General features: G+C 47.2%; 1 protein-coding gene across 1 annotated transcript in view; it reads left to right on the top strand.

Moving 5' to 3' along the window:
- lasp1 (LIM and SH3 protein 1) overlaps positions 1-21,083 on the top strand; it is a 187,223-nt gene that overhangs the window by 134,137 nt on the left and 32,003 nt on the right. Inside the window, exon 4 of the mRNA XM_070864522.1 lies at positions 1,330-1,437. Coding sequence (XP_070720623.1) covers positions 1,330-1,437 — 108 coding nt within the window. The remainder of the gene's footprint in view (positions 1-1,329; positions 1,438-21,083) is intronic.

Genomic DNA, 21,083 nt, shown 5'->3' with positions numbered 1-21,083 from the left:
AACAGAATGAAATAAATAAATTATTTATTTTTTAAACTTACATTTTTTTTTAAATAGCATTTTTTTGCAGGAAAAGCACATCTTAATCATAAAATTAGTTTGTGGTGTGCAGATTTAATTATTCTCACAAATGAATCTGATTATAAAAGCCAAGCTTACAGACTTTAACACTCGATACTTCTTGCTCAATCCAGCATTCAGGTCTTGTTCTACACGGGATTTTGGCACATGTTTGTTGAACTGGTGCTTGACACCTCTGCAATGCATCGGCTGTCAAAATCTCATCGCAGTGAGTGGAGGGAGGAAAAGTGACTTTGCCCTTGAGAGATGCTGAATATCCATTCTAAGTCATAAATCAGCTCCCTAGAGTTTTGACCTGCATTGATATTGAATTAATTCTTCCAGTAAACTATTCAGGGCTGGGCGTGAATTTTTAGTCTGGGTTGTCAATTCTGGTTGGACGTTCTCATTACATGACCTCCCGCCTCCACGCTGCCGCCGTTGGTTACCCAACACCTCCATCACCACGGTGACCCGCCTTCCCATGGCCAATTGGGAAGTGCGCAGACTCTTCGTCAACTAATTGGCTGATTCTTGGCCGTCAGTCAAACGCCCTTTCCCCTCTCTCCACCTCCGATATTTTTATAACTAATAAATGAAACTGTTCGAATAAAATGACAAAACCACAATTTTGCTCATCGACCCAATGGGTTTTTCTCCATACTACCTCGCAGCAGTCTCCTGAGAAAGAAAGAAAGAAAGACTTGCATTTATATAGCACCTTGCACGACCACCGGACATCTCAAAGCGCGTTACAGCCAATGAAGTACTTCTTGGAGTGTAGTCACTGTTGCATTGTGGAAAACGCGGCAGACAATTTGCGCACAGCAAGCTCCCACAAATAACAATGTGATAATGACCAGATAATCTGTGTTTTTTGTTCTGTTTGAGGGATAAATATTGGCCAGGACTCCGGGGATAACTCCCTTGCTCTTCTTCGAAATTGTGCCATGGGATCTTTTACTGGAGAGCAGAAAGTCCTCGGTTTAATGTCTCATCCGAAAGACGGCACCTCCGCCAGTGCAGCGTTCCTTCAGCACTGCACTGGAGTGTCGGCCTAGATTTGTTTGTGTGCTCAAGTCCCTGGAGTGGGATTTGAAGGGATTGCTGATGGGGTGAAAAGAAGTAGGGGTGGGAGGAGGCTCGTGTGGAGCATAAACACCGGCACGGACTAGCTGGGTCGAGTGGCACTGTTCGTTCTATGCCACTATCTCTAGTTTTTGCTAAGAGATTGGCTGACTCTCATTCTTTTCTGTTCCATTCTCTTAGGTACAATACAAAGAAGATTTTGAAAAGAACAAAGGGAAAGGATTCAGTGCCGTGGCCAGCACTCCCGAACTTGAGCGGATCAAGAAGAACCAGGAACTGGTCAGCAATGTAAGTGTTCTCCTGGAGCCTTGAAGTGGGCCTGCAGATCTTGCTTGAAAGAGTTTGATATTTGTGTGTTCTTTACATAGAATCACACACAATCTACAGCACCGAAACAGGCCATTCGGCCCAACCAGTCCATGCCGGTGTTTATGCTCCACTCGAGCCTCTCGAGCCTTTCATCAAATAACTCTGTCAGCATAACCGAAGAACATAAGAAATGGAGCAGGAGTCGGCCATTTGGCCACTCGAGCCTGCTCCACCATTCAATAAGATCATGGCTGATCTGATCATGGGCTCAGTTGCACTTCCCCGCCCGCTCCCCATAACCCTTTATCCTCGTATTGCTCAAAAATCTGTCTATCCCCGCCTTAAATATATTCAATGACCCAGCCTCCACAGCTCTCTGGGGCAGAGAATTCCACAGATTTACAACCTTCTGAGAGAAGAAATTCCTCCTCATCTCAGTTTTAATTGGCAGCCCCTTATTTTGAGACTATGTCCCCTAGTTTTAGTTTCCCCTGAGTGGGAATATCCTCTCTGCATCAACCTTGTCGAGCCGCTTCATTATCTTTTATAAGCTTCAAGAAGATCACCTCTCATTCTTCTGAACTCCCATGTGTATAGGCCCAATGTACTCAACCTATCTTCATGAATCAACCTAGTGAACCTTCTCTGAATAGCCTCCAATGCAAGTTTATCCTTCCTTAAATATGGAGACCAAAACTGTAGGCAAGGATGAATATACTTGCCTTGGAGGCAATGCAACCAAGGCTCACTAGACTGTTTCCTGGGATGAGAGGGCTGTCTTATGATGAGAGATTGTGTAGAATGGGCCGATACTCTGGAGTTTAGAAAAATGAGAGGTGATCTCATTAAAACCGGTTTCCCTTGGCAGAGAGGTCAACAACCAGGGGGCATAGATTTAAAGTAATTGGGGGGAGGTTTAGAGGAGATATGAGGGGAAATTTCTTCGCCTAGAGGGTGGTGGGGATCTGGAAATCACTGCCCGAAAGGGTGGTAGAGGCAGAAACCCTCACCACATTTAAAAGATACTTGGACGTACACTTGCCAAAGTGCCGTAACCTACAGGGCTACAGACCTAGAGCTGGAAATTAGGATTAGGCTGGATAGTTCTTGGTTGGAGGGCGTGGACACGATGGGCCGAAATGGCCTCCTTCCCGTGCTCCAATGTAAACTTCTATGATTCTATGAAACATACAAGATTCTGAGGAGGATTGATGGGGGAGATGCTGAGAGGCTGTTTCCCTGGGCAGGAGTGTCTGGAACTAAGGGGCACAGTCTCAGGATAAGGGGTCGGCCATTTAAGACAGAGATGAGGAGAAATTTCTTCACTCAGAGGGTGGTGAATCTTTGAAATTCTCTGCCCCAGAGAGCTGTCGATGCTGAGTCTCTGAATATGTTCAAGGCTGATATAGAGAGATTTTTGGGGTCTAGGGGAATCGAGGGATATGGAGATCAGACGGGATAGTGGAGTTGAGATAGATGATCAGCCATGATCTTCTTGAATGGCGGAATAGGCTTGAGGGGCCAAATGGCCTACTCCTGCTCCTATTTCTTATGTTCTTAACCCTCTATTCCCTTCTCCCTCATATGCTTGTCTAGCCTCCCCTTAAATGCATCGATACTATTCGCTTCAACCACTCCCTGTGGCAGCGAGTTCCACATTTTCATCACTCTCTGGGTTAAGACGTTTCTCCTGAATTCTCCATTGGATTTCTTGGTGACTATCTTATATTGATGGCCTCTAGTTATGCTCATCCCCACAAGTGGAAACACACTCTCTGTATCCACTCTATCAAAATCTTTCATGATTTTAAAGACCTCTATAAGGTCACCCCCCCACCCCCCCCCCCCGCCCCCCGGCCCCCAGACTTCACATTTCAAGAAGAAAAAGAGACCCAGCCTGTTCATCCTTTCCTGATGGGTATAACCTAGCTGTTCTGGTATCAGGCTTGTAAATAATTTTTGTACCCTCTCTCCATCTATATCCTTTTTATGAAACAGCGACATTAGCTTTCGTATTCTCTCCGTTCCTGGGGCAGAAAGCAAGACTGAGGCATTGTTGGGAGCTGCCTCTTCGTGTCTGGGTCGCACATCGTACACACGTAGCTTCCTGCTGAAGGCTGTGGAGCCTTGTGTTCTGCAATTTCAACAGCAGAATTCCTCTCTTTCCTCCTCCAACAGGTTTCCACTGGCCTGATGGCAACTGTTCAACCCGCTGCCGTTTTCCGGGAACCTGCCAATTTCTCGGTGATGATGCAATGAGAGTTAAAGATGCCAAAGTGCAATTTATCAAAGTTTATTTAACAATGTTCTTTTAAGTTCCTTTCATTTTGAGCTATTCTTTAGAATTATACAACAACAACAACAACTTGTATTTATATAGCACCTTTAACGTAGTGAAACATCTCAAGGTGCTTCACAGGAGTGTTCGCCGATCGAAATAAAAATAAGTAGAAAATAGCACAGTTCTTGGCCAAAGAGGTAGGTTTTAAAGAGCGTCTTGAAGAAGGAAAGAGAGGCAGAGAGGTTTAGGCAGAGAGTTCCAGAGCTTGGGGCCCAGGCAACAGAAGGCACGGCCACCGATGGTTGAGCGATTGTAATCAGGGATGCTCAGGAGGGCTGAATTAGAGGAGCGCAGACATGTCGTGGGGGTTTGGGGGGTGGGGGGGGGGTGTTGTGGGACTGGACGAGATTACAGAGATAGGGAGGGCGCGCGCCATGGAGGGATTTGAAAATAAAGATGAGAATTTTGAAAATCGAGGCGTTGTTTAACCAGGAGCCAATGCAGGCCAGTGAGCACAGGAGTGATGGGTGAGCGGGACGTGATGCGAGTTAAGACGGGCAACCGAGTTTTGGATCACCTCTAATTTACGTAGAGTAGAATACAGCACAGAAGGGGGCTATTTGGCCCATCGTGCCTGAGCTGGCTCTTCGAAAGAACGATCCGATTAGTCCCACTCCCCTTACTTTCTCCCCATAGCCCTGCAAATTTCTGTGTTTCAAGGAAACATCCAATATTTATTTTGATTGTTACTATTGAATCTGCTTCCACCACCCTTTCAGGCAGCGTATTTTAGATCACAAGGTCTCGCTGCGTGCAAAAAAAAACTTAACTCCCTTCCTTGAAGGATTCGAGCCTGAAATGGGCAGAATTGCAGTTTGAGGTGGGATTTGCAAAAATGACGTGCTTTTTGAAATCGGATGCAACCTCTTTGCAAACCCACTTTGCAATTTACCAGTAGGTCAGTGACCCCACCAGTGTGGCAGTTTGCTCATCCTGGGCTCGTTCAGTTAACACTTGAGCATCTGTGTTGTCGTCTGAAGTAAAATTCTGAAGATTGTTTTAGCTACTGGGAGAACTGGGTGAAGGGCCAAGGCCCACCAGTGACGATGCCAAGGTTGAATGAGGCGAGACAAATACAGAAACTGTGATTAATTATGAAAAAGCAATGGGAGGGAGGGAGGGACTGACAGGTATGCAAGGAATCCGATACTTTCGCAATCTTGGGATGGAACGACTTGGTGCGAGATTGCAAGAAGCATGCGTGTCGGACAGCGCATTTTGCAACATAGCAGCAAACGTGGGAAATTCCGAGCAGAAATGATTTAAAATGGAACAAAACGAGAATGGGATTGAACATGGTGAGGGAGAGGGATAACTCGAGTCCCAATAAACATGCACAGCGCATTTGGCAGGAAATAGAGTATCCTCCTGTGGATAGTGGGGGTGATTTGGAGCACAGTGATATTTTATGCTTGAATTAATGATTTATCTGGGCTTAATGCTTGGAGTTTGGCAGACCTCCAGGACAGCACTGTTTCTCAGTTTAAAAAGGCGACCCTGCCCGTACTCCAATTGACAGAAGTTTAAACAAAATAAAAAGCACTAAAAATGTTCTGGCAATGAAAATTGTTAGGAGGTCGCATCGCTCTTAATACACAAGCCCGCTTAAGAAAGGTTTGCATTTATATAGCGCCTTTCATGAGGTGATGACCGCATGGACATATTGCATGCATAGAACAGCAGCATTCCAGAAGTACTGAGGAGATCAATATTGCAACATGCATCAGAAAGAAAGAATAGTGTCTTTAACGACCACCGGATGTCTCAAAGCGCTTTACAGCCAATTACTTAACTTTTGAAGTGTAGACACTGTTGTAATGTAGGAAACGCGGCAGCCAATTTGCACACAGCAAGCTCCCACAAACAGCAATGTGATCATGACCAGATAATCTGTTTTTTGTGATGTTGCTTGAAGGATAAATATTTGGCAGGACTCCACTCCTCTTATTCAAAATAGCGCCATGAGATCTTTTACATCCACCTGAGAGAGCAGACGGGGCCTCGGTTTAACGTCTCATCTGAAAGACGGCATCTCTGACAGGGCATCATTCCCTCAGCACTGCACTGGGAGTGTCGGCCTAGATTTATGTGCACAAGTTCCTGGAGTGAGGCTTGAACCCACTACCCTCTGACTCAGGAGAGAGTGCTATCCACTGAGTCACAGCTGACACTTGGTGGGGTGGGGGGGGGGTGGAAAGTCCTTTAATGTTGGCCTGTTGAGCTGGATTCTGGCATCCATGAGGGATCAGGCAGCTTGCAAATGGCAAAAGTAAAGGTTCAAAAAAATGGTCAATGGCCACTTGGGTGGGGGGGGTGGGGGTGGTAGAGGTGGAGGGAACAAAGAGCAAACACAGAAAACCTGTTGAGGCAGGGTGCTGGTTCCTTGTGGCATTTCCAGCAGACCATCAGGACGTCGCTGATGTACAGAGGGAACGGCACTTGAGAACTAGCCCGACCTTGGTGACCAAAGCTCTCCACAATCGCAGTGAACGTTACCAGTAGTTATTTATTTCAGGCGGAGATAGACAGATTTTTGAGCGATTAGTTATGGGGAGCAGGCAGGGAAGTGGAGCTGAGTCCATGATCAGATCGGCCATGATCTTATTAAATGGCGGAGCAGGTTAGAGGGGCCGAATGGCCTACTCCTGCTCCTATTTCTTATATAATGTGGACACACGGTGACAACCTATGCTGGTAGACTGACTGTTCTGTTCGTTTCCACTCCCAGTTCTCTGTGAGGTGTGTGTGTGTTGAAAAGCTGTGATCTTGTACTGTTTCATACACCGTGTCGAAATCCTGCAGCACTCGAAGGATTTAAATGAGCACGATCTCTCCAAATGTACTGAGCTGTTCAATGAAGTCAACAGGAATTCCTGTGACATGCTTGCTCTCTGAGTTCCTGACCCTGCATGTCCTGAACCACTCTCGCCGTCGCATCCTTCCTTAATTATTTCCTCATTTACAGAAAATTTCAGCAGTTTAAAAACAAACAGTTTTCAGTGCAACCAAGAGCTGTTGTTATGAAACGATTCCTATATTGGTGTTTTATTTAAATTCTCCCACCCCCTCCCCATCTCCAGGCTTTCAAAAAATTAATTCTTGGGATGTGGGCGTTGCTGACAAGGCCGGCATTTATTGCCCATCTCTCCTTGCCCTGAAGTTGGTGCTGGGCTGCCGCCTTGAACCAGTGCAGTCCGTGTCTTGAAGCTGCTCTCCGACTGCTGTGGTTTCACGGGCTGCGTAAACTCTGCCGTGCCAAGCACACTAGGTCATTATTCAGCTGTGAGCATTGATGGCGAAGTGCGCAGGTTATCGAGATGGAAGCTTGCATTTATATAGCATCACTGATGTTGAAAAATGTCTTCCCGTTCGGGACAGTTGGGGAGTGGAGATTAGTGAGCGATTAGGATGGGTGACGGATAGATCGCTCGAAAACATGGGTTGAGATTAAAGAAAGAAAGAACTTGAATTTAACTATACGAACATAAGAACATAAGAAATAGGAGCAGGAGTTGGCCATTTGGACCCTCGAGCCAGCTCCGCCATTCAATACGATCATGGCTGATGTGATCTTGACCTCAACTCCACTTTCCTGCCCGCTTCCCATAACCCTTGATTCCCGTGTAGTTCAAAAATCTGTCTATCGCCGCCTTAAATATATTCATTGACCCAGCCTCCACAGCTCCCTGGGGTAGAGAATTCCAAAGATTTACGACCCTCTGAGAGAAGAAATTCCTCCTCATCTCCATCTTAAATGGGTGACACTTTATTCTGAAACTATGACCCCTAGATCTAGATTCCCCCATTAGTAATTAGCACATTTCACGACCTCAAGATGTCTCAAAGTGTTTTACAGCCAACAAACTACTTTTGAAGTGCATCACTGTTGTAATGTAAGATTTTAAAATTGGAGGGTGATGGGTTGAATGGTTTAGGGAGGTCATTCCAGAGAGTAAGGCTGAGGTGAATGAGGACTTTGCTCCCAATGGAGGGTGAGAGGAGGATCAAAGGGATGGGGAGAATGCTCAGAATCAGCAGACCTAAGGATTCTGGAGAAAGGGTGGAGCGAAGTTATGGAGGGATCTGAAAATGAAAACAAATTTAATGCCTCAGGGTGGGACAGGGGAAGTCGGTGAACAAGACTTGGTATGGATTAAGATACAGACTGCTGCATTTTGGACAATTTGGAGGTTACCTTAAGACTTGGACTTGGATTTTTTTTTTATATAGCGCCTTTCACGACCACCGGACGCCACAAAGTGCTTTACAGCCAACTTTTGAAGTGTAGCCACTGTTGTAATGTGGGAAACACAGCAGCCAATTTGCTCACAAGCAAGCTCCCACAAAATGTGATAATGACCAGATAATCTGTTTTTTGTTATGTTGATTAAGGGATACTATTGGCCAGGACACTGGGGATAACTCCCCTGCTCTTCAAAATAGTGCCATGGGATTTTTTTAGGTCCACTTCAGAGAGCAGACGGGACCTCGGTTTTACGTCTCATCTGAAAGACGGCATCTCCGATAGTGCAGCACTCCCTCAGCACTGCACTGGAATGTCAGTGATTTAGGGTGCTGAAAAGATTTACAAGAATGATTCCAGCGATGAGGGACTTCAGTTACGTGGATAGACTGGAGAAGCTGGGGCTGTTCTCCTTGGAGCAGAGAAGGTTGAGAGGAGATTTGATCGAGGTGTTCAAAATCATGATACAACAGAGTGTCTTGCTAGTGGCCATTTAAAAGTCAACCACATTGACATATAGGCCAGACTGGGTAAGGATGGCAGATATCCCTCCCTAAAGGATATTAGTGAACCAAATGGGTTTTTACAACAATCTGGTAGTATCATGGTCAATTTTACTGATATTAGCTTTTTATTCCCGATTTATTTCATTAACTGAATTTAAATTCCCCGGCTGTCATGGTGGGATTTGAACTTGTGTCTCCGGATCATTAGTCCAGGGCTCTGGATTACTAGTCCAGTAACATAACCATCTCGCTCTCTCTCGCTCTCTCCTCTGTTCGTTCTTTCTTTATCCAACTCTTTTTAGGACAGTGTGTCCAATTGAGATAAATTAATTGCACAAACCCGGGATTTTCCTGGTCTGTACGCCACACCCCTGCAGGAGAATCCCATGTCTGTCATTATTGGTCGAAGCCCTGGAACCAACAGAGCAGTACTGAGGCAGTGCTGCACTGTCGAAGGTGCCTTCTTTACGATGAGATGTTAAACTGAGGCCCCGTCTACCCTCTCGGGTGGACGTAAAACACCCCACGGCACTGTTTCGAAGAAAAGTGAGCCTGTGATTAGTGAGAGTAACTCCCTTTGTAACAAGTGGTATAATCTTCAGCGAGAGCCAGTCCCACTATGCTGGAGGTACATAAATGATCAAGCAAACTGCAACCACAGAAGATAATCCTGATTAAACTTGCTGCAGTTTCCCATTAGATGATGCAGACTCAAAAGGCTTCGGTTTTAACAATTCTCTTTTGCGCAGTGCGTCTCTGATTTATGTCGGCTTTGGGGCGGGGGGGATGGGCGGTGGGGGTGGGGGAACGATGACCTTGAACGTTGCATGGACTGCGACACAGATCAATCTCCCCGCCACGCCTCCACCCCCCCTCACTCTTTCCTCCGCTTATTTTGCACGAGGTTGGCCATTTTTAGAGATCAACAATCTGAAAAAAATCTGACCTCTCTTTCTCATTCAGCATGGTCTGTAATTATTGCTGATGTCCTCGAAGGGAATCCAGATAGGAACGTGATGTGTAGTAAAGCTGAATTCATGTCCTCTCCAAGCTCCTTGCTGTGGGGCCTGTTGGCTCGATCAGCTACATGCCTCAGTCTGGCTTTTTATGGAGCTGGCAAATTTGACAATTGCTGGAGCTTTTGGTGATTTGCAAACTGTTAAGATTAACGACTATTCGTCTGGTACAGCCGAGCAGACCATCTTGACACAACATGCAGCCCAGGCAGTTCATTATTATTTGGAGATTTACCTCTTGGGCCGTAATCCCACCTGGCTTGGATTCTTAAATAAAAACTTGATTTATTAATATTGTATTTCAAGATGTGCTTGAGGGGGTTTCTAGCGTCTAGTTTCCACGCCAAGCTAAAGAAGTTAAGGATTCTTCCAGCCTCCTGGACCTTCGGCTGGTACAGGAACCAAAATCCTGAAGGTGTGTCAAGTTCGGTCTTTCCCACTTCGGTTCGCCTGTTACGTGGATGGTCGGAGCCCACTGGTACCTCACCTGAGTGACCATCCTTTATACGTTGAGTGTTGGCAGGCTATTCAACTATTTGGGGGGCATCGGCGCTGAGCCTGATCCCGTTCTCATGTTTACTCTCCCCGCTCAGACGTTTCAGCACTCTCCAGTGCAATGGTGAGGGAGTGCTGCACCGTCTGAGGCACTGTCCTTAGGACAAGTCGTTAAACCGAGGCCACGTCTGCTCTCTTGGGTGAAGGTAAAAGATCCTATGGCACTAAGAGCGGGGGGATTTCTTCTCGGCATCCCGGGGCCGTTACTTATCCCTCAGTCAACATCACTAACACAGATTATCTGGTCACTGCTGGGTGCAAATTGGCTGCCGCATTTCCGACATCGCAATAATCACCACACTTCAAATGTACTTCGTCGCTCTAAGGCGCTTTGGGATATTCTGAGATCATGAAAGGCGCTATATAAATGTAAATTGGTTCTTTCTTATTCGAACCAGAAACCCCTTTCTATTTATATGTTTAAAAAATAAACACTCCCTTGGTAACCACAGCCAATTACAGTGCATTAGCTGCACCTCTACACATTATGGGGAGCGGGCGGGGAAGTGGAGTTGAAGCGAAGATCAGATCAGCCAGGATCTTATTGAATGACCAAATGGCTTACTCCTGCTCCTATTTTTTATGTTCTTATCTGGCTGAGATTAGGTACATAAGAACATAAGAAATAGGAGCAGGAGTAGGCCTTTTGGCCCTCGAGCCTGCTCCGCCATTTAATATCATGGCTGATCTGATCATGGACTCAGCTCCACTTCCCTGCCCGCTCCCCATAACCCTTTATTCCCTTATCGCTCAAATATATTCAATGACCCAGCCTCCACAGCTCTCAGGGGCAGAGAATTCCACAGATTTACAGCCCTCCGAATGAAGAAATTTCTCCTCATCTCAGTTTTAAATGGGCAGCTCCTTATTCTGAAATTATGTCCCCTAGTTTTAGTTTCCCCTAGGAGTGGAAATATCCTCTCTGCATCCACCTTGTCGAGCCCCCTCATTATTTTATATGTTCCGATAAGATCACCTCTCATTCTTCTGAACTCCAATGTGTATAGGCCCAACCTACTCAACCTATCTTCATGTCAATCCCCTCATCACGGAATCAACCTAGTGAACCTTCTCTGAACAACCTCCAATGTAAGTATATCCTTCCTTAAATACAGAGACCAAAACTGTATGCAGTACTCTAGGTGTGGCCTCACCAATACCCTGTACAGTTGTAGCAGGACTTCTCTGCTTTTATACTCTATCCCCCTTGCAATAAAGGCCAACATTCCATTTGCCTTCCTGATCACTTGCTGTACTTGCACACTAACTTTTTGTGTTTCATGCACAAAGACCCCCAGGTTCCTCTGTACTGCAGCACTTTGCAATTTTTCTCCATTTAAATTATAATTTGCTTTTCTATTTTTTTTTGCCAAAGTGGATAACTTCACATTTTCCCACTTTATACTCCATCTGCAAATTTTTGCCCACTCACTTAACCTGTCTATATCTCTTTGCAGATTTTTTTGTGTCCTCCTCACAATTTGCTTTCCCACTTGCTTTGTATCATCAGCAAACTTAGCGACATTACACTTGGTCCCTTCATCCAAGTCATTAATATAGATTGTAAATAGTTGAGGGCCCAGCACCAGTCCCTGCGGCACCCCACTAGTTACAGTTTGCCAACCGGAAAATGACCCATTTATCCCGACTTCACTCGGTTGTAGGACCATGGACCTAACTGCTCTCTGTGGGTCAACGTGCCCACTGACCCATTGTACTGTGCTAACTTTCTGCCTTACTTTGACTCCTGAATGCGTGGGACTCCGAAGGGCATCTAGTTTTGGGTTCTGTGCTCGCCTCCCATGAAGCTTGCCACTTGGGGGAGAAAATCTTTGGGCCAGTCCTCGATGAGGTTTATTTTCTGCATTAAGCGTGGGCAACGCAGGCTTTAGAGAGAGATAACTTGTATTGATATAGCGCTTCTCATGACCTCAAGGCGTCCCAAAGCACCTTGCAGCCAATGAAGAACATTTTCTGAAGTGTCACTGGTATAATGCAGGGATACGCGGCAACCACTTTGCGCACAGCAAGATCCCACAAACAGCAACGTGGTAATGACCCGATAATCTGTCTTTTTATTTAAAGTGATGTCGGTTAAGGATAAATATTGACCAGGACACCGGTGAGACTCGCCCTGCTTGCTCTTCTTTGAAATAGCGCCATTGAGAACGTTTACGTGCCTGATGGACAGACTGGGCCTTAGTTTCGTGTCTCAAAGCCTCCCTGATAAAATGCAACATCCCCACCGACACCTGGGAGTCCCTGGCCAAAGACTGCCCTAAGTGGAGAAAGAGCGTCTGGGAGGGCGCTGAGCACCTCGAGTCTCGTCGCCGAGAGCATGCAGAAATCAAGCGCAGGCAGCGGAAGGAGCGTGCGGCAAACCAGTCCCACCCTCCCTTTCCTTCAACCACTGTCTGTCCCACCTGTGACAGAGACTGTAATTCCCGTATTGGACTGTACAGTCACCTGAGAACTCACTTTGAGTGGAAGCAAGTCTTCCTCGATTTCGAGGGACTGTCGATGATGATGATGAGTGTCTCATTGGAACGCTGGGAGTTGGGAGCTCCCTGGGATGATTCACAATCCTCCCAGTTGACTAGCAGATAGGTTACTTGAACAAGAGCAGCTGCCTGTTCTTTTTTTAACATTGTGTGGGATTTGCATCTCGGAAATGTTGATGTCACGGGGCACCTCGGCACAATGACAGCTGTGCGTGTTGTTGTGAAGTGAATCAAAAGTCCATTACAACCGGTGCCACCAGACTTGCGAGTCTGTTGTTGCCAGCTGCTTCCTTCCAGGGGGAGGGTTGTTGGGTGGGTGGGTGAAAATAAATTGACAAGATTTGTTTTTTCTCTGGCTGTGATCGAGCTGCATTTAATGGAGTTTGCACCTCGGTTTTGAGACCTTTCTGATTTGATTGTCAGTGAGTCTAATAAATCTTTGGTGTTTTTCGCAATCTCAACATTCACTATTTTCTAATATTTTGATCTTCAGCTCCCTATCTTTGTAATCTCCTCCAGCCCCACAACTGCTCCCGAGGTGTCTGCTCCTCAGGTTCCGTCGTCTTGAGCATCCCTGATTATAATCGTTTAACCATCGGTGGCTGTGCCTTCAGCTCCCTGGGCCCCAAGCTCTGGAACTCCCTTCCTAAACCTCGTCGCCTCTCTACCTCTCTTTCCTCCTTTTCTGATGCTCCTTAAAACCTACCTCTTTGACCAAGCTTTTGGTCATCGGCCGTAATTTCTTCTTGTGTGGCTCGGTGTTAAATGTATTTGTTTTATCTGAAAACACTCCTGTGAAGCGTCTTGGGACGTATTACTACGTTAATAGTGCCATGTCCATACAAGTTTTTGTTCAGATTTAGAGGTCTTCTGAGACGTGTAGTGGATTACATTGAGGACAATTGCTGTGGGACAATGCGGTAATGTTCTACCAGCTATGGCTCAGTGGGGTAGCACACTTGCCTCTGAGTCAGAAGGTTGTGGATTCAAGTCCCGCTCCAGGGACTTGAGACTAGGCTGACACTCCTAGTGCAGTGCTGAGGGAGTGCTGCACTGTCGGAGGTGCGTATTTCAGATGAGGCATTAAACAGAGGTCCCTTCTGCTATCTTAAGTGGACGTAAAAGATCCCATGGCACTATTTCGAAGAAGAGTGGTGGAGTTATCCCTGGTGTCCTGGGGCCAATATTTATCTCAATCAACAGAACAAAAAAAAATAGATTGGTCATTATCACATTGCTGTTTGTGGGAGCTTGCTGTGCGCAAATTGGCTGCCGTGTTTCCCACATTACAACAGTGACTACACTCCAAAAGTGCTTCATTGGCTGTAAAATGCTTTGAGACGTCTGGTGGTCGTGAAAGGCACTATATAAATGCAGGTCTTTCTTTCTTTGACCACAATCCAGTGTTTTGTTTGAACTTTTTCTCCCTCGAACTGCTGCTTACCGAGAGCTTGTGTGCCAGTATTCTGGTGCAACAGCCACCCACCTGGCTGCTTGTCTAATTCTTCGCATGAGTCTCAATAGTGAGTGTTGAAGGGCTGTTTAATTACTTGGAGGGGGTGGAAGGGATGTCACAACCAAGCCCAATTCTGTGTCCCAGCCAACCCGCACACACGCACACCCACACTTGTATTAATGGTTCAGTGCCACAGGGTGCTATTATCTATTGAGTTGTTATATTGTGCTTTTTTTGATGCTTTCATATTTGGATAGTGATGTACAATAACAACTTGCATTTGTATAGCACCGTTACCATAGTGAAACATCCTTCACAGGAGCTTCATCAAATACAATCAGACACAGAGTCACACAAGGAGATATTGGGACGAGAGAGGTAGATTTTAAGGAGCATCTTGAAGGAGGAGAGAGAGCCGCAGAGGTTTAAAGAGAGAATTCCAGAGCTTTAGGGCCTGGCAGCTGAAGGCACGGCCGCCAATATAGGTTGATGAAAATCGGGAATGCGCAAAAGGCCACAATTAGAGAAGCGCAGAGATCTCGGAGGGCTGGCAGAGGTTGCAGAGACTGGGAGGGATCTGAAAATGGGGAGGAGAATTTTCAAATTGAGGCGTTGCCGGACCGGGAGCCGATGTAAGGGTCAGCGAGCATGGGGGTGGCGGGGGGGGGGGTGAGGTGTGATGGGTGAACGGGACTTGGAGCGAGCCAGGGTTGGGGCAGCAGATTGTTGGATGAGGTCCAGCTTAGGGCGAAGGGGAGGCTGGGCTGGAGAGCATTGGGATCATACAGCAAAATGAGAGCAGTTTGGAGATTATTGGGTTTCCCTGAATGCCAAATGACAAAGCGATTTCCCCATTCTCACATTCTGTTATAACATGACCTAACATGACCTGTTGCAAAGTTGGTCGAAATGTGTCAGTAGTACCATATGTGCTGCACTAGATGGGGGGTGGGAGAGGTGGAGCCAACATCATTTTGGCCGATCGGACCAACTCTCCAGCTGCCATTTCAATTGCTCAAACGGGACCTGGATTGCTGGCAGTATCGCTGCCTTTTTTCTCAGTTCCTCACTGATGCGCAGATCCTGGGAAATGCTTATCCAACGAATGTCAAATCCAGTTAATTTCTCTCTTTGACAATTCCTTTGGCGAGGTGCCCTTTCCAGATTGGATACACCGGCAGCGCTAATGAAGGGATTGACTTTTTTGTGTTTTCTATGTGGTCGTGGTTGATTTCTTAGCAAGTCAGCTACAAAGGTTGGTGGCAGGTTTAATGGCTAGCTCTCGAGACCCAAAGCCTGGAGGCGGGGACACTCTGAAAGATCACCCACAATTGTGGCAGATTAGCTATATGGACCATTTCCAAGAGTATCCTAATCGAAGGAAATCTAGACTGGAATGAAAACTCTGCTCCCATTTCTCCTTGATGTCAGCTGTGGCTCAGTGGGTAGCACCCTCACCTCTGAGTCAGAAGGTTGTGGGTTCAAGTCCCACTCCAGAGACTTGAGCACATAAATCCAGGCTGACACTCCCAGTGCAGTGCTGAGGGAATGTTGCACTGTCGGAGGTGCCGTCTTTCGGATGAGACATTAAACCGAGGCCCCCGTCTGCTCTCTCAGGTGGATGTAAACGATCCCATGGCACTATTTCGAAGAAGAACAGGGGAGTTATCTCCAGTGTCCTAGTCAATATTTATCCCTCAATCAACATAACAAAAAAAACAGATTATCTGCTCATTATCACATTGCTGTTTGTGGGAGCTTGCTGTGTGAAAATTGGCTGCCGCGTTTCCCACATTACAACAGTGACTACACTTCAAAAGTAAAGTAATTGACTGTAAAGCACTTTGAAACATCCGGTGGTCGTGAAAGGCGCGATATAAATGTAAGTCATTTTTCTTTTCAGAGATGCACAGAGTTACCTAAAATATTTATCTCTCTTAAGACTCTTTGGCGATAGGAAAAACTGTGCATGTGTGGCAGTGTGAATGAGCTGCACAGCCTGTTAAAGGGGCTGCACAGGCAAAAAAAATGAGGGAAAATTGCTGTTGAGTACGGGTCATAGTTGGTTATTAAATAGAATTATTCTGAATCATAACCAATGCATGGACGGTGTGGTGATGGAAAGCAAAGGAAGCCATTGCTTTCATGTGGGTTCCGGTGGTTCTCAACAAAAAAAAGGTACACATTCAAATACCTTTTATGGTTTTTTTTTGTTTTGTTGCAGTGACTAATTTCTAAAAATGGAAGAATCCAATTCTTGCAACGCTCGATGTCTGTTGTCTGTTAGCCCACGCAGTGGGTGGTGTGGTTTATTTCAAATCCTTGAGTCACGTTAAGCTTACAGTATTGTCTAGAGGGATTTGCTGAACTCAGGTGGCAATGGTTTGTGCTGAATTCTGTCCTGTGCTGAATCTGCACCATCAGCTGTCCCTCGGAGAAATCCCTCCTCCAACCAGAAAGGGGGCAATCTCAGTCTGTCATCTGCTCGCTTGAAACCCATTCTCCAGTCGCACGTTTCAAAACCTTGCCAGCGTACGATTTTGTGGGGACGGGGGAGGGAGGGGGATACAGAGGAGAAACGGGGAGGTAGGGGATATGGAGGAGATGTAGGAGGGGGTGATGAGGGGATATGGGGGGAAAGGATGAGATACGGAGGGGGCAAGAAGAGATGAGGGGATACGGAGGGTGGGGAAGAAGGGGATACAGAGGGGATGGGGATTTGGGTGGGGGGGGGGAAATGAGCGGATGGGGGGGGTGGATGAGTGGATACGGAAAGGAAGGGGGGGGAAGGATGAGATACGGAGGGTGGGGAGGAAGGGGATATGGAGGGGAGAGGATACAGAGGGGATGGGGGGGTGGCTAAGCGGATACGGAAAGGAAGGGGGGCTGGGAAGGATGAGATACAGAGGGGACTGGGGAGAGGCGGAAGGAGGGGATACGGAGGGGATTATAGAAGGAGAGGGGATATGGGGTGGGGGCTGGGAGAGTTGGTAAAACTGAAGTGTGGTGCTAAGGAGGGGTGAAAAATCAGATGAAATGCAAGATGCTGGGTGGGGCTATGGCCAGACGAGTGTCACCACAGACAGATTGCACCGACTGCTGAATGCTCCAGTCCACAGGAGGAGCAGCCACTGGGGCAAAGTACTGGTGGGCAGCCCGTGCCTGTGGAACTGAACCCAGCAAGAGTCAGCACCCTGAGGTCAGGTTGGGATGTGTGGGGGAGGGGGGGGTGCGGGATTTAATGAAGTAACCGTGACAAACTTTCTGATGACTTGGTCGCTCACGGAGCCAGCAGCTGAGCCGTACAGACCAGAGGTCTTGGCCCGAATCCTTGGTCTGTGTAGTGGTGAGCTCAGTAGTGGCCAATATTTTGGCCGTTAACCATGTGTGACTAATTGGGAATCCGGATGTGGTTGTTGCATTTCTGATTCATAAAAAGTGAGTAAGAGATACGGTCGTTGGGCATGTGACCTCAATACTCATACTTGCATGGTGTGTGCATGTGAACTTTAACCTTTTTGTACATTTGTTGGTAAAATGGCAAGAGGCGAAATTGTGTGTGTGTTTTTGGATTGTGGTGACTGCTTTACTTCCTTGGTTACTGAAAGCTGGGAGATGTTTATTCAGTAAATGTACACATGCTAAAAGTACATTGTGTGCAAAGGTGGTTTCTTCTCAAATTACTGCACCACTGAGTTAGCTGATTGTGGCTTGGGTGGCAGTAAGGACAGTGCTGTTGGCCCTCTGCGCTCTGTGCTAAGGTAGAGGGGAGGGGGGATATCAGCCGAGATTCATGCTCCTGATCGCTATTCAGTGACTGGTTATTGTCCGTGTGCATGGGATTGGATTGGATAATGTTGTTCACGCTTGGGAGCAGCCTGCAGATTCTTGTGTTCCAGGCACCCCCACAAAGATCTTGCATTTATATAGTGCCTTTCATGACCTCCATGTCCCAAAGCACTTTACAGCTGAAATGTATTTGCTTCATGGGTTCTTTGCTTAAGAATTCATAGCAACACATTGCGACTAAGAACTAGTTGGTTTATTAACAAAGGTTTGACAATCACACTACACATCACTAGTTCATCCACCAGGCTCATAACTGAGTACCTCATGGTGCATGACCCCTGACTGGGGTTTTATTGAGTCTTGTGAACATCACGTGACTGGCTAAGCCACTCACAATGCAACAGCTCTACAACTATTTTAGTTGTAAACTAATAATCAAGTGCCCCTTGATTACAGGAGGGGGGCACACCCCAAAAACTTTTCAGGTATCCCTTGTTTTTTTTATTTTCTTTTGTTTTTTTCCTGAGGGCACCAAAACACAAATTATACAAGTGCCCCCTGGCTAAAAGGGTGGGGGGCACTAAAACCAACAAACATGGACAAATTAAACTTTACTATTGTTTAATCAAATTAAAATTTGGTTGCCGGGGGTGATGATGCACTCCAGTCCCTCCGGTGCCCAACAGCTCTATAAACCACTGAGCATGTTCACAGGTGCATACATTACAACAGCCAATGAATTACTTTTGAAGTGCAGTCACTGTTGTCATGTGGGAATCGCGGCAACCAATTTGCCACAAAGAGCAATATTGCTAACCAGATATTCTGTTTAGTGATGCTGGTTGAGGGATAAATGTTTGTCCAGGATAGTTCTTCGAAATAATGGCATGGGATCTTTTATGTCCACTTGAGAGAGCAGACGGGGCCTCGGTTTAACGCCTTGCCTAAAGGACACCATCTCCAACTGTGCAGCGCTCCCTCAGCACTGCCCTGAAGGGTTAGCCTGCATTTTGTGCTCCAGTCTCTGGAGTAGGGCTTGAACCCACAACCTTCTGACTCATGGGCAAGAGAGAGCTACTCACTGCTAACCGATAGGAAAGTGGTTTCAGCGGTTAAGGGGATGGGGGCCTGTTGAACTCTGCTCCAGCAGGAAGTGATACCACAGGGGCTGGGGATGGAGGAGAGAAGCGGGGAGAAAAAGCTGGAAGGAAAGTACGAAAAGGCGCTATTATTTAACTGCCTGGAACACCTCCCCTTTAAGTGGGCAGACGGCGTACGTTTCTTGTGTGTGTCTGGTCCATGATTAGCAAGGCGCTATCTCGTGTTTAGCAAGGGCAAACAATGATGGAAGCTGAATCGAAATACGTCCTTGTGTCCCAAAATGGTACAGGTTGAACCTCCCTTATCCGGAACTGCATTATCCGGAACCACCCCTCGTTCGGAACCATTCCCGGCCGTCGGGTGGCGCATGCGCAGAACGCAGCCAGTCAAAATCCTCGCACAATATCAAAGTAAAATAAATGTACCCAGCTTCGGAGCCAGCACCTCGGGGCCTGCCGGCGCCGCACTGACTGACTGACAGTCGTTCCAGCCAATCGGTGCACACTCGCACAACCATAAACACGTGACCTCTCCTTATTCGGAAATATTCCTCATTCGGAACAGGCCAGGTCCCAAGGGTTCCGGATAAGGGAGTTTCAACCTGTAGCTGGATATTGTTGCTGCGATCGATGGTTATCCCTCTTTTTATGAGGGCAAAGGCTCTGATATCCCCAGGCCCCAGGTGGGTGGAAAGGAAGATGTCTGCCTCTCAAGGGAGCAGGAATTTGTGGTGGAATCGGATTATTTATTCAATTTGTGACTTTGACACTTGCCCTTTGCAATTCAGATTGGGGGAGGGGGGTGTACTGCAATGGGCAGATCGTCTGCCCACTCCGGTCTGTCATGGGGGTGTAGCTGGGGAATTCCATGGCTCTGGGAAAATTCTGCCCACGCGAGGTTTATCACTCAATCTCTCCTGCCTTCCAACCTATCACAGACCTTCACGCAACCAAACCACTGACTCCATCCCGCTCCCTCGCATCTCTAACATCTACATCTCTAACTTTTTCCAGTTCTGACGAAAGGTCATCTCTCCACAGTTGCTGCCTTGACCTGAGTATTTCCAGCATTTTAGTTTTTATTACTTCTGAAGCGTTGTCGTAAAGGCAAAGATGGCAGCCAACTTGTGCACAGCAAGGCCACACGAGCAGCACATAAGCGATGAGGGTGAAATGTCTGGATATTAGAGAGCGTGTTGTACTTCGAATGGTTCCGTGGGATCTTTTATATCCACCTGCACAGGTAGATGAGGCTTTGGGTTAATGTCCCAGCTGGGAGATGGCACCTCTGACAATGCAGCACTTCCTCAGTAGTGTCAGCCTAGATTATGTGCTGAAACTCTGGAGTGGGGCTTGAACCCAAAACCTTCTAATTCTGAGATGAGAGTGCTACCAACAAAGCCAAGTGGAAAAAGCAGCCAATCTGTAGGTTGTGTGTGTGTGTGTAGGTTGTGTGTGTGTGTTTGTGTGTAGGGTGTGTGTGTAGGGTGTGTGTGTGTGTGTGTGTGTGTGTGTGTGTGTGTGTGTAGGTTGTGTGTGTGTGTGTGTAGGGGGGGTGTAATGTGTGTGTAGGAGGGGGGGTGTAATGTGTGTGTAGGGGGTGTTTGTGGGTGTGTGTAGGGGGTGTGTGTGTAGGGGTGTGTGTGTGTGTGTAGGGGTGGGGGTGTGTGTGTGTGTAGGGGTGTGTGTGTGTGTGTAGGGGGGTGTGTGTGTGTGTGTGTAGGGGGGTGTGTGTGTGTGTGTGTAGGGGGGGGTGTGTGTAGTGGGGGGTGTGTGTAGTGGGGGGTGTGTGTGTGTGTAGTGGGGGGGGTGTGTGTGTGTGTAGTGGGGGGTGTGTGTGTGTGTAGGGGGGGGGGTGTGTGTGTGTGTAGGGGGGGGGTGTGTGTGTGTGTAGGGGGGGGGGTGTGTATAGGGGGGGGTGTGTGTGTGTGTAGGGGGGGTGTAGGGGGGGTGTAATGTGTGTGTAGGAGGGGGGGTGTAATGTGTGTGTGGGTGTGTAGGGGGGTGTGTGTGGGTGTGTAGGGGGGGGTGTGTGTGTGTGTAGGGGGGGGTGTGTGTGTGTGTAGGGGGGGGTGTGTGTGTGTGTAGGGGGGTGTGTGTGTGTGTGTAGGGGGGGGT

This window comes from Pristiophorus japonicus, chromosome 21 (genome assembly GCF_044704955.1).
Source record: "Pristiophorus japonicus isolate sPriJap1 chromosome 21, sPriJap1.hap1, whole genome shotgun sequence".
NCBI lineage: Eukaryota > Metazoa > Chordata > Chondrichthyes > Pristiophoridae > Pristiophorus > Pristiophorus japonicus.
The sequence above is the reverse complement of the archived record's forward strand: the minus strand, read 5'-3'. Positions and strand labels throughout refer to the sequence as shown.